Source organism: Camelina sativa, chromosome 7 (assembly GCF_030686135.1).
Source record: "Camelina sativa cultivar CO46 ecotype springtype chromosome 7, ASM3068613v1".
NCBI classification, from domain to species: Eukaryota; Viridiplantae; Streptophyta; class Magnoliopsida; order Brassicales; family Brassicaceae; genus Camelina; species Camelina sativa.
In genome coordinates, this window is record NC_141886.1 from 15,447,161 (window position 1) to 15,468,794 (window position 21,634).

General features: G+C 35.4%; 1 protein-coding gene, 1 long non-coding RNA gene and 1 pseudogene across 4 annotated transcripts; all 3 read right to left on the reverse strand.

The window, feature by feature from the left end:
• Positions 1-1,597: 1,597 nt before the first annotated feature.
• Positions 1,598-7,653, reverse strand: LOC147941251 (uncharacterized). Its single transcript, XR_015561934.1, has 2 exons — positions 7,519-7,653; positions 1,598-1,791 (listed from the first exon to the last, which is right to left on the reverse strand). It is a non-coding gene; the product is annotated as an uncharacterized LOC147941251 (long non-coding RNA).
• Positions 7,654-12,235: 4,582 nt separating this feature from the next.
• On the reverse strand, positions 12,236-15,923 carry LOC104701037 (protein DEHYDRATION-INDUCED 19). Of its 2 annotated transcripts, XR_015561935.1 has the most exons (6): positions 15,653-15,923; positions 13,441-13,583; positions 13,282-13,359; positions 12,945-13,186; positions 12,674-12,857; positions 12,236-12,517 (listed from the first exon to the last, which is right to left on the reverse strand). XR_015561935.1 is itself a non-coding variant. In XM_087458218.1 (5 exons), the coding sequence occupies exons 1-5, from the start codon at positions 15,699-15,701 to the stop codon at positions 12,746-12,748; spliced, it is 624 nt and encodes a 207-aa protein (XP_087314344.1). In that variant the 5' UTR covers positions 15,702-15,907; the 3' UTR covers positions 12,672-12,745. The 2 variants fall into 2 exon arrangements, 1 of the variants encoding a protein (XP_087314344.1); XM_087458218.1 differs by lacking the exon at positions 12,236-12,517 and having other exon boundaries at positions 12,672-12,857; positions 15,653-15,907.
• A 3,156-nt stretch (positions 15,924-19,079) lies between these two features.
• LOC104701039 (cytochrome P450 71B14-like) lies at positions 19,080-21,412 on the reverse strand (annotated as a pseudogene). Its single transcript, XR_015562835.1, has 3 exons — positions 21,201-21,412; positions 19,895-20,774; positions 19,080-19,809 (listed from the first exon to the last, which is right to left on the reverse strand). The product of XR_015562835.1 is annotated as a cytochrome P450 71B14-like (transcript).
• Between the last annotated feature and the right edge of the window lie 222 nt (positions 21,413-21,634).

Consider the following 21,634-nt stretch of genomic DNA (forward strand, 5'->3'; position numbering starts at 1 on the left):
ACACTTTCTATAAAAAAATTGCATTCTAACACACTTTTGGACCACCAAACACTTTTCTTATAGTGTTTTACTTTCTTATCCTCTAACTCTCTCTCTTCAAACACATTACTTCTTAACACACATCTTTCTTTTATTTTTTATTTTTTACTCTATTTTCTTCCCTTTATCTTTCTTTCTCACCCTCTCTAACTCTCTCTCTATTTCCAAATAATTTTTACTTTATTTGTTTATCTTACTCCCTTTCTTTGATATATGTGTTTGAATAATCTTGAGTAGTGGATAACAATATATATATATATATATTCCTTAGCCACATTTATATCTTTTTAAAATTTTGTATTTTGATATATTTATCATCTACAAAATCAAATCCAGATGCTTATATGTTTATGATTATTTAGTTTCATGTTCAATATATATAATATCATCTATCAAATCTTTTTCATATGTTATTGATCATCAGTTTTATGTTTTCTAGTAAAAAATCTTCAGATTTGGCTACATTTGTTACAATTACTATGAAATTAAATTTATGATTATGGTTTATGATCTAAAATTTAGGACTTAGGGTTTAGGGTTTAGAGATTTAGGGTTTAGAGTTTAGTATAGGATATAATGAATGGTTTCATGCTTAGGTTTTTAGGGGTTATGATGAGGTTAAAATTGTTTGGTAGTTAACAATGACTAATTCACCAAAACAATGGTAGTTTTTAGTGGACGTGTATAATTTATCGTCCATGTGGACTTGATTTTATGGACATGAAAGATTAAAATTGTTTGATAGTTTACCATGACTACTTTACTAAACCACAAGTTGTTTAACTAATTAGGTATTCATATGTTTTTTTCTCTGGTCATCCAAAATAAGTATCCATCTATGCATGTTAATCATTCAAATAATAGGGAACAACATCAATGAATTTGGAAATTTATAAAGAATGTAATGCAAGAAGTCAAAAATTTGGCCTAATTTAAGGTTCAGGGTTTACAGGTTGGGGTAAGTCAATTTCATGTTTTATAGTAAAACATCTTCATATTTGACTACATTTGTTAAAGTTTCCATGAAATTAAATTTATGATTATGGTTTATGATCTAAGGATAAGATCAAAAGTTTAGGATTTAGCTGTTAGGGTTTAGGCTTTAGGGTTTAGTGTTTAGGGTTTAGGATTTAGAGTTTAGGGTTTAGGGCTTAGAGGTTTAGGGTTTTGGGTTTAGGATAGGATATAATGAACGGTCTCCTGCTTAGTTTTTTAATGATGTTAAAATTGTTTGATAGTTAACAACGATTATTTCACCAAAACAAAAGTAGTTTTTAGTGGAAGTGTATAACTCATCATCCATGTGGATTTGATTTTAGAATAAGTATCCACATAAGTATCCATAAATAAGACATTAGTATCCACAAATACGTGAAACGACCTGATCCGTTTTTTTTAAATAATAAATGATAAATAATAAATAATAATAATAATAATAATAATAATAATAATAATAATAATAATACATTACAACTAGTGGTCCCATACCCACTAGCCACCTAACCACAACCACAATCAAACAACGGAAATAACCAATATCAATAACCAATAATAATCCAATAATAAAATATCTAATAATCAAATATAACCATAAACCAATATCCAAATCATCAAAAACATGAAACCGGCAACCTAGCAATGTTTCTAAAGACCCAACCCTAGCAACCTAGCAATGCCATACAACAACCAATCAAGTCCCTAGAACATCCTCCTCTTCATTGCCCTGATTTCACGATCACACTTTGCCTTTACCTGCACCACAAACACAAATTGCAATGAATGAGTATTTTACAAAAACTCAGTAAGGCAATCCTCCCATCTACTGGGCTATACACACAAGCAATAGAGACATCTCTAACCATCAATAAACAATCAACAATTAACAATAATAAACCAGGACTCAGCAACGACCGACACGAACATACATCGACCGACACCAGTTGGACGTTGCGTCGACCGACGCAAGATCTGCACCGACCGATGCTCCCATTCCATCGACCGATGCACCCATTCCATCGACCGACACATGCTCGACATAGCACGAAAACCCTATATTTTACGCGCCATCCTCGCATTTGCATCGAACGACGCACAAAGTGCAGCGACCGATGCAATGCTGAGCATTGTTTTCCCCCGAAATTCCACGCCGGTCGTTCCTACAACCACAAAACTCGATCCCAAGCCACAAGAAAGCTTTCCAACGTCCCAAATATCAATCTAACAAGCCTAACCACACATAACAAGCAAACCAGAGATATCTACAGCTTAGATAAGCCATGGTCATGCACTTACCTTTGCCAAGACGATTTTGAACCTTAAACAAACTAGAAAACACTTCCAGGAAGCTCCTACAACGATCCCAGCTATAGATCTCTACAAGAACAGCTTCCAATCTCCCAAAATCCTCAAGAACGCTCAAGAACACTTAGGAACCTTTTCTCTCTTTTATTTTCTCTCAAAAACGGCGAAACTCGCCGAATGAGACAAAACTCGTGTTAAGGGTTTTCCCTAACCCAAAACGCAGCGTTTAATTTAAACTTGTCCTCACTAAACCGGCTCTGCATTGGTCGATGCACTATGTGCGTTTCTCCCCGGGATTTTGGTTCGCGGATGTTACAGTTCTCCCCCACCAACATAGATTTGTCCTCGAATCTCGAACAAACATCAGCCAAGGACTCCCGTGCGACCGTCTCCACGGCCCGCACTCCTCCGACCGATCTACGGAAAGTCACCTCTAGGCGATAGACTCACGCTCCAGGCATTATTTGCTCTCGACTATTGGACTTTCCTTTACTCTTAGGCCTAAACCTTGAGTTTTTATTGGCCCCATATCGGGCCTAAGCCCGCATGCCATAATATGTAAGGAAAAATCCAATACTCGTCTCTCGGGTTGCCACCCTACAGGCCACTAGGGCCGCCACAAAGGCCACACACGGCTAAACAGTCCGCCACAAAGGCCACACAATGTCTCAAGGACCGCCACACACGGGCATAATGACTCAAAAGTCCGCAACTAAGGCCACACAAGCCCCTCCAAGGCTCACAACCACTAAAATGGACAAATTCTAACTCACATAAAACTTTCCATTTTTAGCACTTTCCACTTTTGGAAACTTCCATTTCCGGAACTTTCCTCCAAAAACCCCGCATCAAGGAAACTTTGTACCCCGAGCACCACCTCATCATGTTACTTAGTCGCACAACCAACCACCCCAAGCGACCAAGTAATCAAGAGAGATGGGCTGGAATACTCCATTCCCGCTCCAGCCACGGATTACAAATGGGACCAGGCTAGACAAGCTCAAGTCGCGACTTGCTTCTCGAAGCACTTCTTAAACCTTGCCTTCATCCTAGCCTCTGGCTCCCAAGTCTGCTCCTCAACACCATCACAGTCCCAAAGGACTCTCATCAAAGGAATCTTCTTCTTCCGAAGTTCCTTGATCCTCCTCTCGAGAACCCTCACTGGTCTCGCCTCCAAAGTCATGTTAGGCTGAAGATCCTCAAGAATCTTAGCTAACAACTGATCATCCTCACGGAGACACTTCCGCAACATAGACACATGGAAAACCTTATAGAAAGCACGCATAACCTCAGGTAACTCCAGTCTATATGCCACTAGTCCAACCCGCTCAATCACTCTGAACAGACCCATATACCTCGGACTCAAATTAGTCTCAGTCAATGACCTGTTCGGACCTCGCAACATGGCCATCTTGAGGTACACTCTGTCTCCCACATGAAACTCAAGATCTGTTCTCCTCCTATCGACATAACTCCTCTGCCGATCCTGAGCTTCCTTCATGTTCAGTTTGAGAACCCGAATCTTCTCTGAGGTCTCTTGAACAAAATCTGCCCCGAACATGCTCCTCTCCCCCACCTGAGTCCAGCATAACGGTGTACGGCATAGCCTCCCATACAAAGCCTCATAAGGAGCCATCTTAATACTAGCCTGATAGCTGTTGTTGTAAGCAAACTCTACCAGGTTCAGGTGATCTGCCCAATGGCCACCCCAATCCAACACACACAACCTCAGCATATCTTCTAGCATCTGAATCGTCCTCTCTGACTGTCCATCTGTTTGGGGATGATAAGCTGTACTCATATGCACCTTAGTGCCCATCTCTGCCTGAAACGCTCTCCAGAACACCGAAGTGAACTTGGAATCCCTATCAAACACAATGCTCGCTGGCACCCCATGCAATCTGACTATCTCCCTCACATACTTCTTAGCCAAGACCGCTGCTCCATCAGTCTTCTTAATGGAGAGAAATTGTGCTGACTTGGTCAACCGGTCCACAATGACGCAAATAGCATCAAAAGTCCGAGACACTCGTAATCCCACCACGAAATCCATCGTGATCATATCCCACTTCCACTCAGGAATGGGTAGACTCTTCAATAACCCACCTGGAACCTGATGCTCAGCCTTTACTAGCTGACACACATCGCACCTCGCGACCTAACTAGCTACATCCTTCTTCATCCCAACCCTGTGATAGTACCTCTTGAGATCACGGTACATCTTAGTCGCTCCTGGATGAATAGAAAACTTGCTCGCATGAGCCTCTCTCAGGATCTCCTGTCTCAACTCCTCATCCTTGGGAACACAAATCCGACCGTGCACCAGGATAGTACCATTATCTGAGACCTGATACTCTGAATCAACATCCTTTGAGGCATTCACCAGCCCTAAATCCTTCTCTTGTGCCAACCGCACCCTGCTCAGAAGATCTGCTCTATCAACTGCTTCCAAACCCAACGGTTGCTGAGACACCGCACATAACCTCAAAGCACTGATCTCTCTTACTAGAGACTCCTTCTCCTGCTCCTGAGCCGAAGCTACTCTCTTCCGACTCAGAGCATCTGCAACCGTGTTAGCCTTACCAGGATGATAGGATATCTCCAAATCATAATCTGCCACCAGCTTCATCCACCGCCTCTGCCTCAAGTTCAGCTCGGGCTGAGTGAATATATACTTCAGGCTCTTATGATCTGTAAACACATGTACCTTTTCACTATAAAGATAAGATCTCCAAATCTTCAAGGCAAAAACTACAACAGTCATCTCCAAATCACGAGTAGGATTGTTGCATCAACACGCAACCCAAACCAACTCTGGATGCATCAGTATAAACCACATAGGGTTCCCCCTGCTCAGGCAAAGCCAACACTGGCGTACTAGTCAACATCTCCTTCAAGCTTGCAAAGCCTTCCTCACACTCCTGTGACCAAACAAAAGGAGCATCCTTCCCTGTCAACTTAGTCATATGACGTGCTCTACTCGCAAAACCCTGCACAAATCTCTTGTAGTAACCTGCCAACCCAAGAAAACTTCTGATCTTTGTGGCATTCTGCGGTCTAGGCCATTCCCTGATAGCCTAAATCTTCTCCAAATCTACAGAAACCCATCTGCAGACACAATATGACCCAGAAAACCCATCTCACGCTGCCAAAAACTGCACTTGCTCAACTTAGAAAACAACTTCTGTTCTCGCAGCTTCTCCAAAACTGCCCTCAAATGCACTGCATGTTACTCAGGACTCTTGGAATAAACCAGGATATCGTCGATGAAAATGATGACAGACACGTCTAGAAACTCCTGAAACATGCTGTTCATCAATCTCATAAGCGTTGCTGGTACGTTAGTCAACCCAAACGGCATCACCACAAACTCATAATGCCCATACCTCGTCCTGAATGTAGTCTTTCTCACATCTGCCTCATTTATCGGTATTTGATGATAACCCGACGCCATATCTATCTTGGAGAACCAAGTAGCACCTCTCAACTAATCCAACAACTCATCGATCCTAGGAAGAGGGTACTTGTTCTTCACAGTGACCCGGTTTAAATCTCTGTAGTCAATACACAGCCGGAAACTCTCATCCTTCTTCTTGACAAATAACACCGGTGCTCCCCACAGTGATACACTAGGACGGATGAATCCCTTACTCAACAAATCCTCTAGCTGCTTCTTCAGCTATGTCATCTCTGCTGGAGCCATTCTGTAAGGAGCCTTGGATAACGGCGTCATCCCCGGTTCCAGTTCAAGAACCTCTAGTAACTTGCCTCTAAGGGAAACTTCCTCAAGATGGCTTAATCCAAAATTAACTTTTCGCTTAGCAATTTTCCACAGCAAATCATCAATACGAGCGTAATAAAACAAACAAGTACCATACATTCGCATATTTTGATTCACCGCATCAAATGCTTTGTAGGTCGCTAACTCAAACCACTTGACTCATTCCCTCCAATAAACGTACCAACAACTTGAATTTAGCAACCCTGTCCATCTCCAATGAACTTCATCCAACATCGTTACAACGATTAGTTTATCCTACTATGAAGGCTTCTCGTGAACTTATGTATCTGGCAACATGCCTTTCCCGGCTCATACCTGCTGCAACTCCCCTTTCCGGGACTCCAACACCACCGGCCGCACAATCCTGGCGCAACAGCCACACATTCATGACTGCTCCAGTCATATAACCCTGACCCACTGGCAACACATCCAAAACCCAAGATTAAACCACCAGCACTCTCTCGAGGTCTACATTCTGTCGTTATGTTTATACTCACGTCATAGGCATTGCTTGCTCCCAACTCTCCCACCCTTAGGTCGCAACCTTCGAGCCTTACCGATCTCACTCTCAGACCTCTGTCTTCGAGTTATACCGTCTGACTCTTGGACCATAATCCTCAAGATCTCGGTATCAGAGGAACTAATCATCCCCTCAGGAGAACATCATCCCCTCTGCCACTCTCGGAGCCCACAGCCCCTCGAGCTATCGGTATTCTGAGAAAACCACCATCCCTTCAGGAGCAACAATCCTTAAAGACTATAAACATCTTTCGACAATAGGTACTTCCCATGGTACGAGTATAACATTACTATGTTACACCTACCCACACAACTTCTAATATCCAACTGGATTACCCACCAAACAAAGAAATATCTACTCCAACTACATATGTCCATCTATCCGCCTCTCTAGGCTCGATACTTCTTGCGAAGAATCTCGCACCGGTCATCTACCACTGCTCCATCCTCCTAACATAAGATAGAAAGTCCTCAACATCCGCAGCCCTCGGTTGCACCCTGCCACATGCGGCACAACTGGATCCTGCACTGGTACCCCTCTCGGTAACCGCTCCGACAATACGCCAACAGATCGCCAAGCGATCATCTCAACCCTGGGCTCCACCTGCTGCAACCCCACACCTGGATTCCCAGCACCCCTGGCACGCTCACCGGCTAACCCCCTCTAGTCCCTCCTGATACGCTTGCGACCCTCTGACGTACCTCGTCGTGGAACCTTGGACCACACACTCGCTGGCCTCGGGACCCGCCCGACCATGACCACGACCACGTTTCCGTCCACGACCAACAACTCAAACACCTTTAGCCACTGCACTTCCAAGAACAAAGGCTAACAAGCAATCTTAACATAATACAAAAACACAAAAACCAAAACTCACCATGGAATCACACTGTAGGCTCGAAAATGATATTCTAGGACTCCATGCCACACACAATTGACTAACTCACATAATCAATCAAGACATGCAATCCCAAACATCTACAACACAAAGCCTAGTGAACCCAAACCTAGTACCGTAAGGGCTCTGATACCAAAACTGAAACAACCCGACCAATTTTTTTTTTAAATAATAAATAATAATAAATAATAATAATAATATTAATAATAATAATAATAATAATAATAATAATAATAATAATAATAATAATAATAATAATAATAATAATAATAATAATAATAATAATAATAATAATAATAATAATAACAATAACAATAATAATAATAATAATAATAATAATAATAATAATAATAATAATAATAATAATAATAATAATAATAATAATAATAATAATAATAATAATAATACAACTAGTGGTCTCATATCCGCTAGCCACCTAATCACAACCACAATCAAACAGCGAAAACAACCAATATCAATAAACAATAATAATCCAATAATAAAATATCCAATAATCAAATATAACCATAAACCAATATCCAAATCATCAGAAACATGAAACCTGCAACCTAGCAATGTTTCTAAAGACCCAACCCTAGCAACCTAGCAATGCCAGACAACAACCAATCGAGTCCCTAGAACATCCTCCTCTTCATTACCCTGATTCCACGATCACACTTTGCCTTTAGTTGAACCACAAACACAAATTGCAATGCATGAGTATTTTATAAACACTCAGTAAGGCAATCCTCCCATCTACTGGGCTATACACACAAGAAATAGAGACATCTCTAACCATCAATAAACAATCAACAATAACAAACCAGGACTCAGCATCGACCGACACCAACATACATCGACCGACACCAGTTGAAGGTTGCGTCGACCGACGCAAGATTTGCATCGACCGGTGCAAGGTTAACTTGCATCGACCGATGCTCCCATTGCATCGACCGACGCATGCTCGACATAGCACGAAAACCCTAGATTTTACGCGCCATCCTCGCATTTGCATCGACCGATGCAATGTCGAGCATCGTTTTCCCCCGAACCTTCTCGCCGGATCTTCGTTCCTACAACCACAAAACTCGATCCCAAGCCACAAGAAAGCTTTCCAACGTCCCAAATAACAATCTAACAAGCCTAACCACACATAACAAGCAAATCAGAGATATCTCCAGCTTAGATAAGCCATGGTCATGCACTTACCTTTGGCAAGACGATTTTGAACCTTAAACAAACAAGAAAACACTTCCAGGAAGCTCCTACAACGATCCCAGCTACAGATCTCTACAGGAACAGCTTCCAATCTCCCAAAATCCTCAAGAACGCTCAAGAACACTTAGGAACCTTTTCTCTCTTTTATTTTCTCTTAAAAACGGCCAAACTCGCCGAATGAGACAAAAACTCGTGTTAAGGGTTTTCCCTAACCCAAAATGCAGCGTTTAACTTAAACTCGTCCGCACTAAACCGGCTATGCATCCACCGATTCGGTTCGCGGATGTTACAATATGTATCCACATAATAAGACATTTTTAGCATCCACGTAACAATTAACATATATTCAACTATAATTGGATAATTAGGTATTCATATATTTTTCTATGATCATCCAAAAGTAAGAATTCATCTAGATATGTTAACCATCCACATAATAGTGAACAATTATTCAAATATAAATAGATAATGTATAACTAATCAGTATCCATAGCTCCTCATCCACATGATGACATCAAATTTTCATTATACAAACCTAGTTTTTAAGATACAAATACAATCTGCTCCATACAAATTAATGAACACCAATTTTGTAAAGAATGTTGTCCACATAAACAATACATAATGGACACCATTGGAGAAACATTCTTATTGGAAACAATGTATTAATAATGCATTATTATGTTAATTAGGCATTCTTATGTATCCACAAAAAAAGTATCCACAAAAAAAATATTCACAAAAACGTATCCACAATAAGTATCCATAAAAAAGTATCCACAAATAAGTATCCACATAATAATTTACAAATATTCAACTATAATTGGATAATATGTAATACAATTATTAATTTTTAAATATAGTTACATGGATCTTAAAATGTAGAAAAAATAAAATTATAATGAATCATAAAAACAAAATTGAAAATATATGTCATAATAATTAAATAAAATGATTACAAAGAGAGAAAGAGATAAACAAGAAAAGAAAAAAGATAAAGAAAAAAGTGAAGAATAGAAAAAAGTGGACAATTCTAGTTAACACTTGGTTAAAGAGTTTCAATCTTTCTGCTTTTCCAAGTGTTTCTAGCACAAAAACCAGTGATATAATTCTCAAATTTTTCTTTATCAATTAAGAACAACATCAATGAATTTGGAAATTTATAAAAAATCTAACACAAGGAGTCAAAAATTCTTCAGTTTCATGTTTTCTAGTAAAATATCTTCAGACTTGGCTATATTTGTTAAAATTGCTATGAAATTAAATATATGATTATGGTTGATGATCTAAAGTTTATGATATAGAGAATAATAAAAAAACAACCAATGAAAAAAAGAGAAGGAAAAAAAGAGAAAAGACAAAAAATGAAAAGAGAGAAGAATGAGAAAGGAGACAAAAATATTTGTTTTTTTGTTGTTTTTAGTAAGGGTATAATAGTCATAAAATTAATGAATAGTATAAAATATGATGCAAAAAGTGTTCTAATAGCAAAAAGTGTGTCAAGTTTTAGATAAAATGTGCTATTGTGCAAATCTCCCTAATTTCTACTATTCATTAATTTTATGACTATTATACCCTTACTAGAAACAACAACAAAATTCCTATCAGACAATTTTAACATCATCATATCTCCTAAAAACTAAGCATGAGACCGTTCATTATATCCTATCCTAAACCTCTAAACCCTAAACCCTATACCCTAAAACCTAAACCCTAAACCCTAAATCCTAAACCCTAAACCCTAAACCCTGAAGCCTAAACCCTAATACCTAAATCCTAAACTTTAGACCTTAACCTTAGATCATAAACCATAATCATAAATTTAATTTCATAGCAAATATGAAGATCTTTTACTATAAAACATGAAATTGACCTACCCCAACCTGTAAACCCTGAACCTTAAATTAGACCAAATTTTTGACTTCTTGCATTACATTCTTTATAAATTTCCAAATTCATTGATGTTGTTCGCTATTATTTGGATAGTTAACATGCATAGATGGATACGTATTTTGGATGACCAGAGAAAAAAAAACATATGAATACCTAATTAGTTAAAGAACTTGTGGTTTAGTAAAGTAGTCATGGTAAACTATCAAACGGTTTTAATCTTTTATGTCCATAAAATCAAGTCCACATGGACGCTAAATTATACACGTCCACTAAAAACTACTTGTGTTTTGGTGAATTAGTCATTGTTAACTACCAAACAATTTTAACCTCGTCATATCCCCTAAAAACCTAAGCATGAAACCGTTCATTATATCCTATACTAAACTCTAAACCCTAAATCTCTAAGCCCTAAACCCTAAAACTCTAAACCCTAAACCCCAAATCCTAAATTTTAGATCATAAACCATAATCATAAATTTAATTTCATAGTAATTGTAACAAATGTAGCCAAATCTGAAGAATTTTTACTAGAAAACATAAAACTGATGATCAATAACATATGAAAAAGATTTGATGGATGATATTATATATATTGAACATGAAACTAAATAATCATAAACATATAAGCATCTGGATTTGATTTTGTAGATGATAAATATATCAAAATACAAAATTTTAAAAAGATATAAATGTGGCTAAGAAATATATATATTGTTATCGACTACTCAAGATTATTCAAACACATATATCAAAGAAAGGGAGTAAGATAAACAAATAAAATAAAAATTATTTGGAAATAGAGAGAGAGTTAGAGAGGGTGAGAAAGAAAGATAAAGGAAAGAAAATAGAGTAAAAAATAAAAAATAAAAGAAAGATGTGTGTTGAGAAGTAATGTGTTTGGAGAGAGAGAATTAGAGGGTAAGAAAGTAAAAACATTATAAGAAAATTGTATGGTGATCTAAAAAGTGTGTTATAATGCAATTTTTTATAGAAAAGTGTGTTAGAATGTAAATATTCCTATTTTTAATATATATTTAAAATTTTGAAATATACATTTTAAGTTAAACATAGTACTCCCTCCGTTTCAAAATATAAGATGTTTGAGTTAAAACACGCATATTAATAAATAATTACTTTTAAAAAGTTTAACCAATCATAAACAAGACTGCATAATATAAAATATAAAATTAATCTAAAATTTGCATAGAAAATTAAAAACATACTATATTATGAAATAAAAATACTTATCTAAACATCCTATATTATGAAACGGATGGAGTATTATTTTTGGTTAGTTTAGTTCGGTTTTCCACAGGTTCTAAATTTTTTTTTTCGGGTTATTCTATGATTCGGTTTTAAATTCGGGTTCCCAAAGATCGGTTCAAGAACTTTTACCCAGCCGCAAGTCTAATTCTAAACATTGACTACCAAAACCCTAGTACTAAAAACAACATGGCTAATCATTAACCACTAAACCATAAGGCTTAATGACACTTCAAAATAAACACAAAGTAAACAATACTGTAGACCACCATCATCAACAGATGTTCATACGCCATACGTGGTTTCTCAAACACACTTTAACTAGCTTACAAGAGTGAACATCTTTTTATTTCAAAAGACACAATACATAACATATTGGATTATATGCTACAGACGAGAGAACTTATTCTTCTTCCTCTTATCTTACTTTTTCAATGGCTTAATAAACTTTAGAAAACACAGTTCTCCGCAATGTATTAAGTAGCATCTTCTTCTGGTTTATTACTTAAAACATACACAATACATAGATATAGATAACATAGCTGCATCTTGCTCTTCTCCGTCTTCTTCTTCTCATCACATCCACTGTTTTTTTTCTCGAAACCTACACACAGTTGAATCAAGATTCCAATGAAAAATATGTTTGTGGGTTCTGTTACACAACACAGAGGTTCATATATATATATATATATACCAGATTCTAATATGTTTGTGGGTTCTGTTACACAACACAGAGGTTCATATATATATATATATATACCAGATTCTCTGAAGTCTGATTCTGCAGAATTAGTTCCTCTGCGTTCTCTCAATCTTTGTATTTGCTTTTTGATCAGACCTCGTCGAAAATGGCTGATGACAAGAGCCTCTGAACAAACTCTGACTTATGCCTCCTCTCTTCTCGGTCTTTTGATGAGACGGGTGAGATGCACACTTGTCTCTTGCTGAACAAGTCCAAATGCTAATCAGAGACTAAACTTTCACAAAACACTAAAAAAAAACAAATAAATAAGCTGATATAGAAACTATACCACTCGATATGTTTCTCCTCGGATACTTTTTTGGTTTGGCGTGTCACAGGAGAACTCTGCGTTCGTGTAGGTGATATAAATGAAGACACTAGAGGATCAGGAGTTCCACTTGGTGGAGGAACATAACCATTACGAGAAGTAAATCCTAACAACCTCTGTAGATCTCCTTCTCTTAGCTCTTTCCGAAGAAATGAAAGTGTTGAATTAGTACCGTTTTTTCGTGACTTCCTCTTTCGCTGCAAGTAAAACTCTCATTAAGGAATTCAACAGAGCAATGTGGTAAGAACTAAGAGAATCTGTTTAAGTTATATGTGTATAAATTGAATAAAAAGGATATCTTAAATAAACTTCCATGGTGAAGTGTTATGTGTGCTACGATATCAACTCCCACTTTTAGAGAGCAAACAGGACATACCTGCAAAATAATGGATTTGATTGTTTAAAACATTATCGATGTAAAAGAATTGCATGGCAGAATACATCGAGAGAGCAATACCGCGTTCTTTGACTCTAAAGTATGTTCATCATCTATGTGACAACACAAACCAATGATATCAAACGATTCTGCACAGAACGGGCAAGCAAACTCCTCCTGGGAATCATCATCTCCATCTATTTCTTCAAAGCCCATTAACATTTCTGCATTTTTTTAATACAAAAAAGATCATATAAAATTACGAGAATGATCTTGCAAAGCATAAAATAATTCACCTAGCCAAGAAACAAACAGTATGAACGAAAAAACCAAGACTAGACCAAATTCTAGACTTATGAATGTAGAAAAGAAATCAAAGACACAACTTAATAGTACACAAAATTCAAATACAGAACAAGCTTAAAGGTAACATTCCTCTAGTATCCAGAGAGAAAGATGTTTTTTTTTAGGTTATATTCCTGCATTTTCTCAGCAACAAAGCAACCTTAAACATAAAATGAAACAACTTAAAACCAAATGGGAAAACGTCCTATTTCTCCCTCGGAACTATCATATCGTATTAGATCCACACCGAACTTTGACCTCGTTCTATAGCTCCTTCGAACTTAAGTCGTCCACCTATTTCTACCCGAATCCATAGTTCTATTGCTATTTTCTCTTCGGATTAAAACTTCTCATCTAATTCTCCATAAATTTGGTTTATACGGTTTATAATTGGTTTAATATTTGCTTAACTAACTAATAAATCCTATTAACCGGATTAAATCTTATTTCAACCCGATTTTAAAATTAAACCCATCAAACCGGATGAAGAAAGCTGAAAATTTAACCACAAAAAAATAAAGCTTAAAAACAATTGAGAAACCTTTGCATAAAACTCATTAATCTCTCGTCAGCCAAGGTAGACTAATCCTTTGGATTTTGAATTGAGGATTTCGATTATGTGGGTTATTAGATAGAAGAAGACTGGGGAAAAACTTTTGGGTCTTGTGGCAAATTGGCAATGATGTGATTTTAGCATAAAGTTTGCTGTTTTGAGAAGAAGATGGGATCTGGGCGGAGCAAATCATGTTGTGGCTCGTCTGTGGTGAGAGGAGATGATGATATCGATGTGGCTTAATCTCCTCTGTCGTCTTCTAGTGGTGGTGAAGCGGAGAAGATCAAAGAGTCTTTGTGTGGTCTTCACTCTTCTTGTCTTCACGACAATGACGATGATAATAATGATGACCAGGTCTGGGTTTTTTTTTAATGTAGTTTCGATTGTTTTATGGAATTAGGTCAAAATCATGAGTCTTGATTTCTTTAGGTGTGTAATGGATGGATAAGGAATGGTCATGGAAGTGATTCACGGCGTAGAATGGAATCAAGGAATCAAAGAGATGATTCAAATTGCTATGAAAATTGACCGATGAACAAAAATCTTAAAATTTGCCCAGAAAAAAAAAATCTGAAAACGAAAGACGTGGGTAACATCGACGACACTAGATTGGTTCATCCTTATCGACAGATTATCAAATCTCAATTGAAATGATTTTTGGTTAATTGCAATGATTTTCCAATGTACTTTTTTAATTTTGAAATCAAAATTCACAAAATAGTAATTTTTTTTTAGTTTCAAAAACCGGGTGAAGAAAAATATGTTAGACATATTGTTTACGGGTCGGGTCAAATTTTTAATGTTGTCTGGTTTGAAAAATTGGTTACATACCAGATTTGTGTCGGTTTGTTAGTAAACCGTTTAAACCAAAAAAAATTGGAGAAATAGCAATAGAATTACGAATTCGGGTAGAAATAGGTGGACGACTTAAGCTCGAAGGAGCTATAGAACAAGGTCAAAGTTCGGTGTGGATTTAATACGATATGATAGTTCCGAGGGGTAAATAGGACGTTTTCCCAAACCAAATACCAATACCTAAAGATCTGTGAATAAGAGAGGACTAATAAAATTGAACCTACCCTTCTTGTTGTTATAGATAAGATAGGAACATCAAATTTCACAGTCTTATTTAGAAGCAAAAAACATCTCTTCCAGTTCGAGCTCCAAAAACACAACAAGTTCAAGAGCTTCTCTTACATAACTCAAACTAGAGCAAGAAATAAGCTAGGAAAAAAAGGAACATAACTATCAAAAACATTTTCTTGAGCCAAAATCAAGAAACCATGATATATGCATCAGACTGATAAAAAAGTTCGTATTTTTAATTGAAATTTCATTTCTTGATGGCTGCAAGCTCTAAATCAAAGTTGAAATAAGCTATACTGTAATTCTCACCAGATCGGGATCGAAGCGTAGCTAGAAATCTCTTGGAATCAGCGTCCATCTCTCTCTCTCTCTGCCCACAAAATTAAGAATCTTGGAACAAATTGAAGGACGGTTTAGCAACGAATCTCAAGCAGGATCGATCCTGATAGATATGGAAGATGAAGACGATGATGATTTTATTTTCTTGGTAGGAGGAGAGAGGAAGAAAGAAGTGCCTTGTGATGAAACAAGGACTATTATCGGATTCTCAGAAAATGATGGACCGGTTTCTCGAAATTCCAATTTCCGGTTTATTATTTTCGCCCGGTTTATAATCGCGGTTCGGTGTTTGGTATTTCTTATTTTCTGATTTTACATAGTATCTGGTTGGTTCCTTTTTGGTTTATGTTACGAGAAATTTGCATCCACACTTATTTTTTTTCACACTTTAACGACAAACACACTTACTTTATACTATTCCTATATTATTTTTCTTCAAAATTACTTATTAGTCTCTCACTAAACTAAACATATTTCACCTCTTTCTCTCTATACTCTTTTTTTTCTATGCTTTATTTTTTGGTTTTCATTCAGTTTTATACAATACATTATAATTATATTTTTTCTACATTTTAAGATATATATTACTATTATATCTATTTTTTAAATTTCCTATATATTAAAAGAGAAACATTCTGGAGAAAAAACTGATATGTCATCACCAGAGAGCTTCATACCCAACATAAAACTACCACTGCTATATATATATATATTATTATTATTTTTTCTCAACTACCACTGATATTCAATTATCTATATTCATAATATTTTGCTCCTAAAAATTCTGAAATTGGTAAATATTATTCAAAAATTGATAAATATTATCCCTACATATTTTCAAAATTAAATTAATTTCACTATGTATTGAAATATAATAATATAACTATATTATGAAATGTAAAAATATATATATTTAAAATCATATCTTCAATAATATAAATAATATTATCTTTCTAATAATTTTATAAAGCTCTAATGGTAAAAGATTCGAATATCATTCAATATATAAAGGATTTACATTAAATTGTCATTAGTATAACTAAGGAATATTTCATTCAAAAATTGAAGTAAATCTATACTATTAATTGGGGAATACACTAAAGGGATCAACAAAAAATATCATATCAAATATCCATTTTGCCAAACTGACTCAATTTACATATCAAGAGGAAGACTAAACAACAGATGTATTATATTTTAGGAAATCGTTCAAATTAGTTCTACAATAATCAGGTTATGAGAATTTTGTATGGTTATATTCATGTATGACAAAATACGTGACGAGAATTTTGGAAACAAGAATTCAATCAGAACATATGCACACATACTATTTACTCATGTGAATGACGAGGAATGGGATTTTTTCGGGTCAAAAGAAAAATAAACGTTGCAATTACACATATTAGACGAGTTTAATCGCTTGACAATTATATTTAGGTCATCTGAAAATTCTATGATATGCAACATGATGGGTATGGACAAGCAGGCATGACCACGGGTAGAATTACGGTTTATTAACTATCGGTTATGGTTATATACGGTTGTGGTTATTTGATGATATGATACAATTGATATTATTTGATGATATGATATGGTTGATATTATTTATTTTCAATTGATATGCTCTTTCAGTGTAATCGTATATCTATATATTATATTATATGTCCTATATTATATTAAATAAATAATTATTAGTATATTTATTACGGTAAAAAAAATTATAGTTTAACTATCTGGTTGACCAACAGTTTTGATAGGATTACAGTAAATTAATGGTTACAATTAATATAAATTTAACCATATATTTACGATTAACAGTTAAGATTTCTTAATGTTATATACGGCTACGGTCCAAAATAGGGTTATGGTTTAGTTTTTATCATGCGTAAGGACAAGATCAATTTCTCTCATAGTCTTTCTATTTAGTTTTTAGTTGTCTTCTTTATTGATATTTTAAAAAATCAGCATTCATTTGTGTTTGTTAGAAGTGAAACTAAACCAAATATCAAACTGCTATGCATTCAAATAATTATGTATGTTATACCAGATTAACATTTAAAGTTAATAAAAATAAAATTTATAAATAGAGAATACGGGTATTCGGTTATAAATAGAGAATACGGGTATTCGGTCTAAATCTATTATAATAAATATAGTCTAACATGTAATTATTTAAAAGAAAACGGTTATCGAACGAAATTTTTTGACGCATACAGACCAAGACGAGTATCTCATTCCAAATTATATACATCTAGGTTAAATATGTGAAATAAATAAAACTAAAGCCGAATCTAAATTTGATTTAACACCCCTAAACAAACAATTGGAAATATTTGGATTATTTTAGAATAATACACACGTAATATCACTTATCTAAATTATATCTTAATTTTTTTCTTGTATATATCACTCATGCAGGTCTGAGTAGAGGTTTACGTAAAAAAATTCTAATTTTAAAAAAATATGCAAAATATGCAAAAACAACTCCACACGTACGTGATGACCGGTTAGAGTAAGTTGTGTTTAATTTAACTGGTCATCACCACTAATAAGTGACCATATCTTGATTATATCCATGTGGTTATTTTGGTGGATATACTTGAACGTTCGTAAAAAAAAAGGCCTTATTGTCCTATGTTTTGTATACGTGAAGACTTTAAAAAAAGAGTCATTGTATCTAGAATGATCATTTGATTTTGACATATATAATTGTACAGATATATATATATATATATATATATATATATATGTACGAGGAAAGGTACAAACTATTGTATTAGCATGCATGGTGCTAAAACTGAAGGTGCAAATTATTAATGAAAGCAGCGTTAAAAATTTTCAAAAAGAAAAATAATAATAACAAGAAATTTAAACAAATTGGGTGCATGGTACAAAACTCAAAAGTGTCGAGACGTGTATGGCAAAAACTAGTTTTTGATTGGTAACCGGTGGAATCGCAGATTAACGTTATTAAGGCGAGTTAAAACAGATAAACGAGAATTTCTGAACCAAGTTTGATCAGCTCTATCTCTATATGACTACCAGAACCGGGTTTATATGACTTTTTACTAAAGTGAATAGTGTATTATTTTATTAGACATATCTGTCCAAAAATGAATGGTGTTAATATGAAGATCTATATATTTGTATAGTTATTGCTTACTTCTTAAAATAAATGAAACAACGTTGCTACTTGCTAGATTGATGATATTTGTGTTATCAATTGTTTGGATAAGTTCATGGGGTTGAAATACAGTTTTGGAGTTCACTAGCACTCGAAAACTGTGAATTACTGCTAAGCTCTAGTCGTAGTAAAATTTTATACCCGACTTTTTTGTTTCCGTCATTTGATTCGGTAGTAATAGTCTCAAAAAAGTTGTCTTTACGCTACAAGATATCAGATTGAACAAACATTTTCTTAATATGGTAATGATATAAGATTTTCACATTATTTCTTTTGCACTATGAAATAAAAAACTAAAGTCAAGACCATTGGGTAAGGACGGGGATAAGCTGAAGCGGAGTTTTCTTAGGACTAACAAGTCCATATGATTCTTCAAGATCAACATCTTTTACCTTCATTCCTTGTGGAAGCTTCCAATCAAAACGGTAGAGAAGATTGATGAGAGTCACATGTACCAAAGCCATACCCATTCCTAAACCTGGACACATTCTCCTTCCGCTACCAAATGGCAAGAGCTCAAAGTTTAGACCTTTATAGTCAATCTCGCTATCCATAAACCTCTCCGGGATGAAAGCTTCTGGATCTTTCCAAACATTGGGATTCCTATGAACAGCCCATATGTTGACATAGATCCACGTTTTCTTTGGAATGTCATAACCTCCGATCTTTATATCTTTTGAAGCCTCTCTTGGTATTAGAAGTGACACAAGTGGGTTTATCCTTAAGGTTTCTTTGATCACCATTTTCATCCTTAAGGTTTCTTTGATCACCATTTTCAAATACTCGAGTCGTTCTATATCTTCTTCTGTGATAGTGTCTTTGTTTTTGATCACTTCTCTGACCTCAGCTTGCGCTTTCTTTAGAACTCTTGGGTTTGTAATTAAATGTGTCATCCTCATGTCACAGTGTGGCCAGAAGTGTCTACTCCAGCAATAAGAAGGTTCTGAAATAATTAAAGACACAAAATTTTATTTTTTTTGCAACATGTGAAGAAAAAATTTATTGAAAGAGAGGTTAACATTACTTACCAACAAAATCCCTTTGGTGTTGTCTCGGGTAAGTTGAAATTCTCCAAGTCCATTCTCTCCCCGTTCCATCTTAAGGAGCAAATCAATAATATAATTTTTAATACTAGGATCCTCTAAGTGATGTTGTATAGATTGATCAAAAAATGAATCCATTGCCTTAAAAACCTTCTCACATTTGCTGTGTAACCCTGTGATCCTATCAATGATTTTACCAACAACTGGGAAGTAATCCGCTGCTGCGAAGCTCCCTAGAACCTCCATGGTTCCTTGAATGACTTCCTCATAAGCATTCTCAAGTTTGCTTCCTTCTAGACATATCCCAAATCCAACTTTACAAATCACACTCCAGAGAGTTTCACTAACTTGCGATTCAAGTTGACCGATCTCTCCAATGAAGCAGATTGTATCATGAACTGGACAAAAGAGGCAACTTCTTCTTGTCTTATATGTTGAAATGATTTTACCCTTTTTGCTGTGTAGAGTTCAACAACCATCATCTTTCGTACTTCTCTCCAATATTTGCTATAAAAAGAAAATGCAAGATCTTTTAAATTATATGTAATTCTTGCAGGATAGGTCATGTAAGGTCTCGAACAACACTCAGCATCAAACATTTTTAAGACATCTTTCACTGTATCGGGAGTTGACGCCACAACAGGATAGACATATCCAAACTTTAGGGACATTAGAGACCCATATTTTTCAGATAATTTGAACATCGAACGTTGTGGTTTCGTTCCCAACTGGTACAAGTTACCAATTATAGGAAGTCTAGGTGGTCCGGGAGGCAGATTGTTCTTTGTCTTTTTCATGCTCTTCGCAATGAGTGATGCAAAGAATACGAATGCAACAATGATATACCACAAACTCATTTTGTTTCCTATACAAAAAAGGATAGTTTATATAAAAGTCAATATTTGATAACCTTAAGATAAATATAAACATCATAGCATGTCAAGTGGACGATTAACCACACAACAGAAAAACAAGATAAATGGATTGAAAATATAGAACCGCACTACCCACCAAAGCACATTAACTATTAATCAAGGCAATACAAGTAAAAGAAGAGTCCTTATATATTTAGCCTAGCACTACTTTTTAGTTTCACATAATATTTTGATATTAGAGTGTATCTATAACAATGAAGAGTACTCACTTTGTAAGCTTAGAGAAGAATATATACACTCCTAAATTGAATGATTATAAAAAAACAGTTACTAATAAATAAAATAATATTTGTATATATATGAGAATATTATCAAAAACATATAGAGAGAGACAGAGCGAGAGATCCACAAATTACCTTAAACGTGATGTTTATGGCGGAAGAGTTTACACTGTGGAGCGAGAGAGAAGAAGAAGTGAAATTAGTATTATATACATATATTAATTTATTTTTGGATTGTGATCATTGATAAGAGACGACGTATATAGAAGATGTGGCTGCGTGATTTGCTTCCATGTATGTGGCTGCGTGGAATGGATTGTAGATAAGTTTCTTTTGAAATAAATGTTAACACACAAATCTTTTTTACTAGCACAAAAGTCCACTAAATTCTTGTTGTAATTTTCTACGAAAATATTGTATACATATATATTAATTTATTTTTGGATTGTGATCATTGAAAAAAGACGACATATGTAGGAGATGTGGCTGTGTGGTTTGCTTCCATGTATGTGGCTTCGTGGAATGCATTGCAGATACGTTTCTTTTGAAATAAATGTCCACACATAACT

Excerpts from the sequence above, each read along its gene's own strand:
- LOC104701037 (XM_087458218.1), bottom strand. The coding sequence starts at position 15,701 with ATGGACGCTGATTCCAAGAGATTTCTAGCTACGCTTCGATCCCGATCT. Across the intron at positions 13,187-13,281 it reads ACCATGGAAGTTTATTTAAG|TTGCAGCGAAAGAGGAAGTC; the intron begins ATATCCTTTTTA and ends TGAGAGTTTTAC. Across the intron at positions 12,858-12,944 it reads GAGGAGAAACATATCGAGTG|CAAGAGACAAGTGTGCATCT; the intron begins GTATAGTTTCTA and ends GGACTTGTTCAG.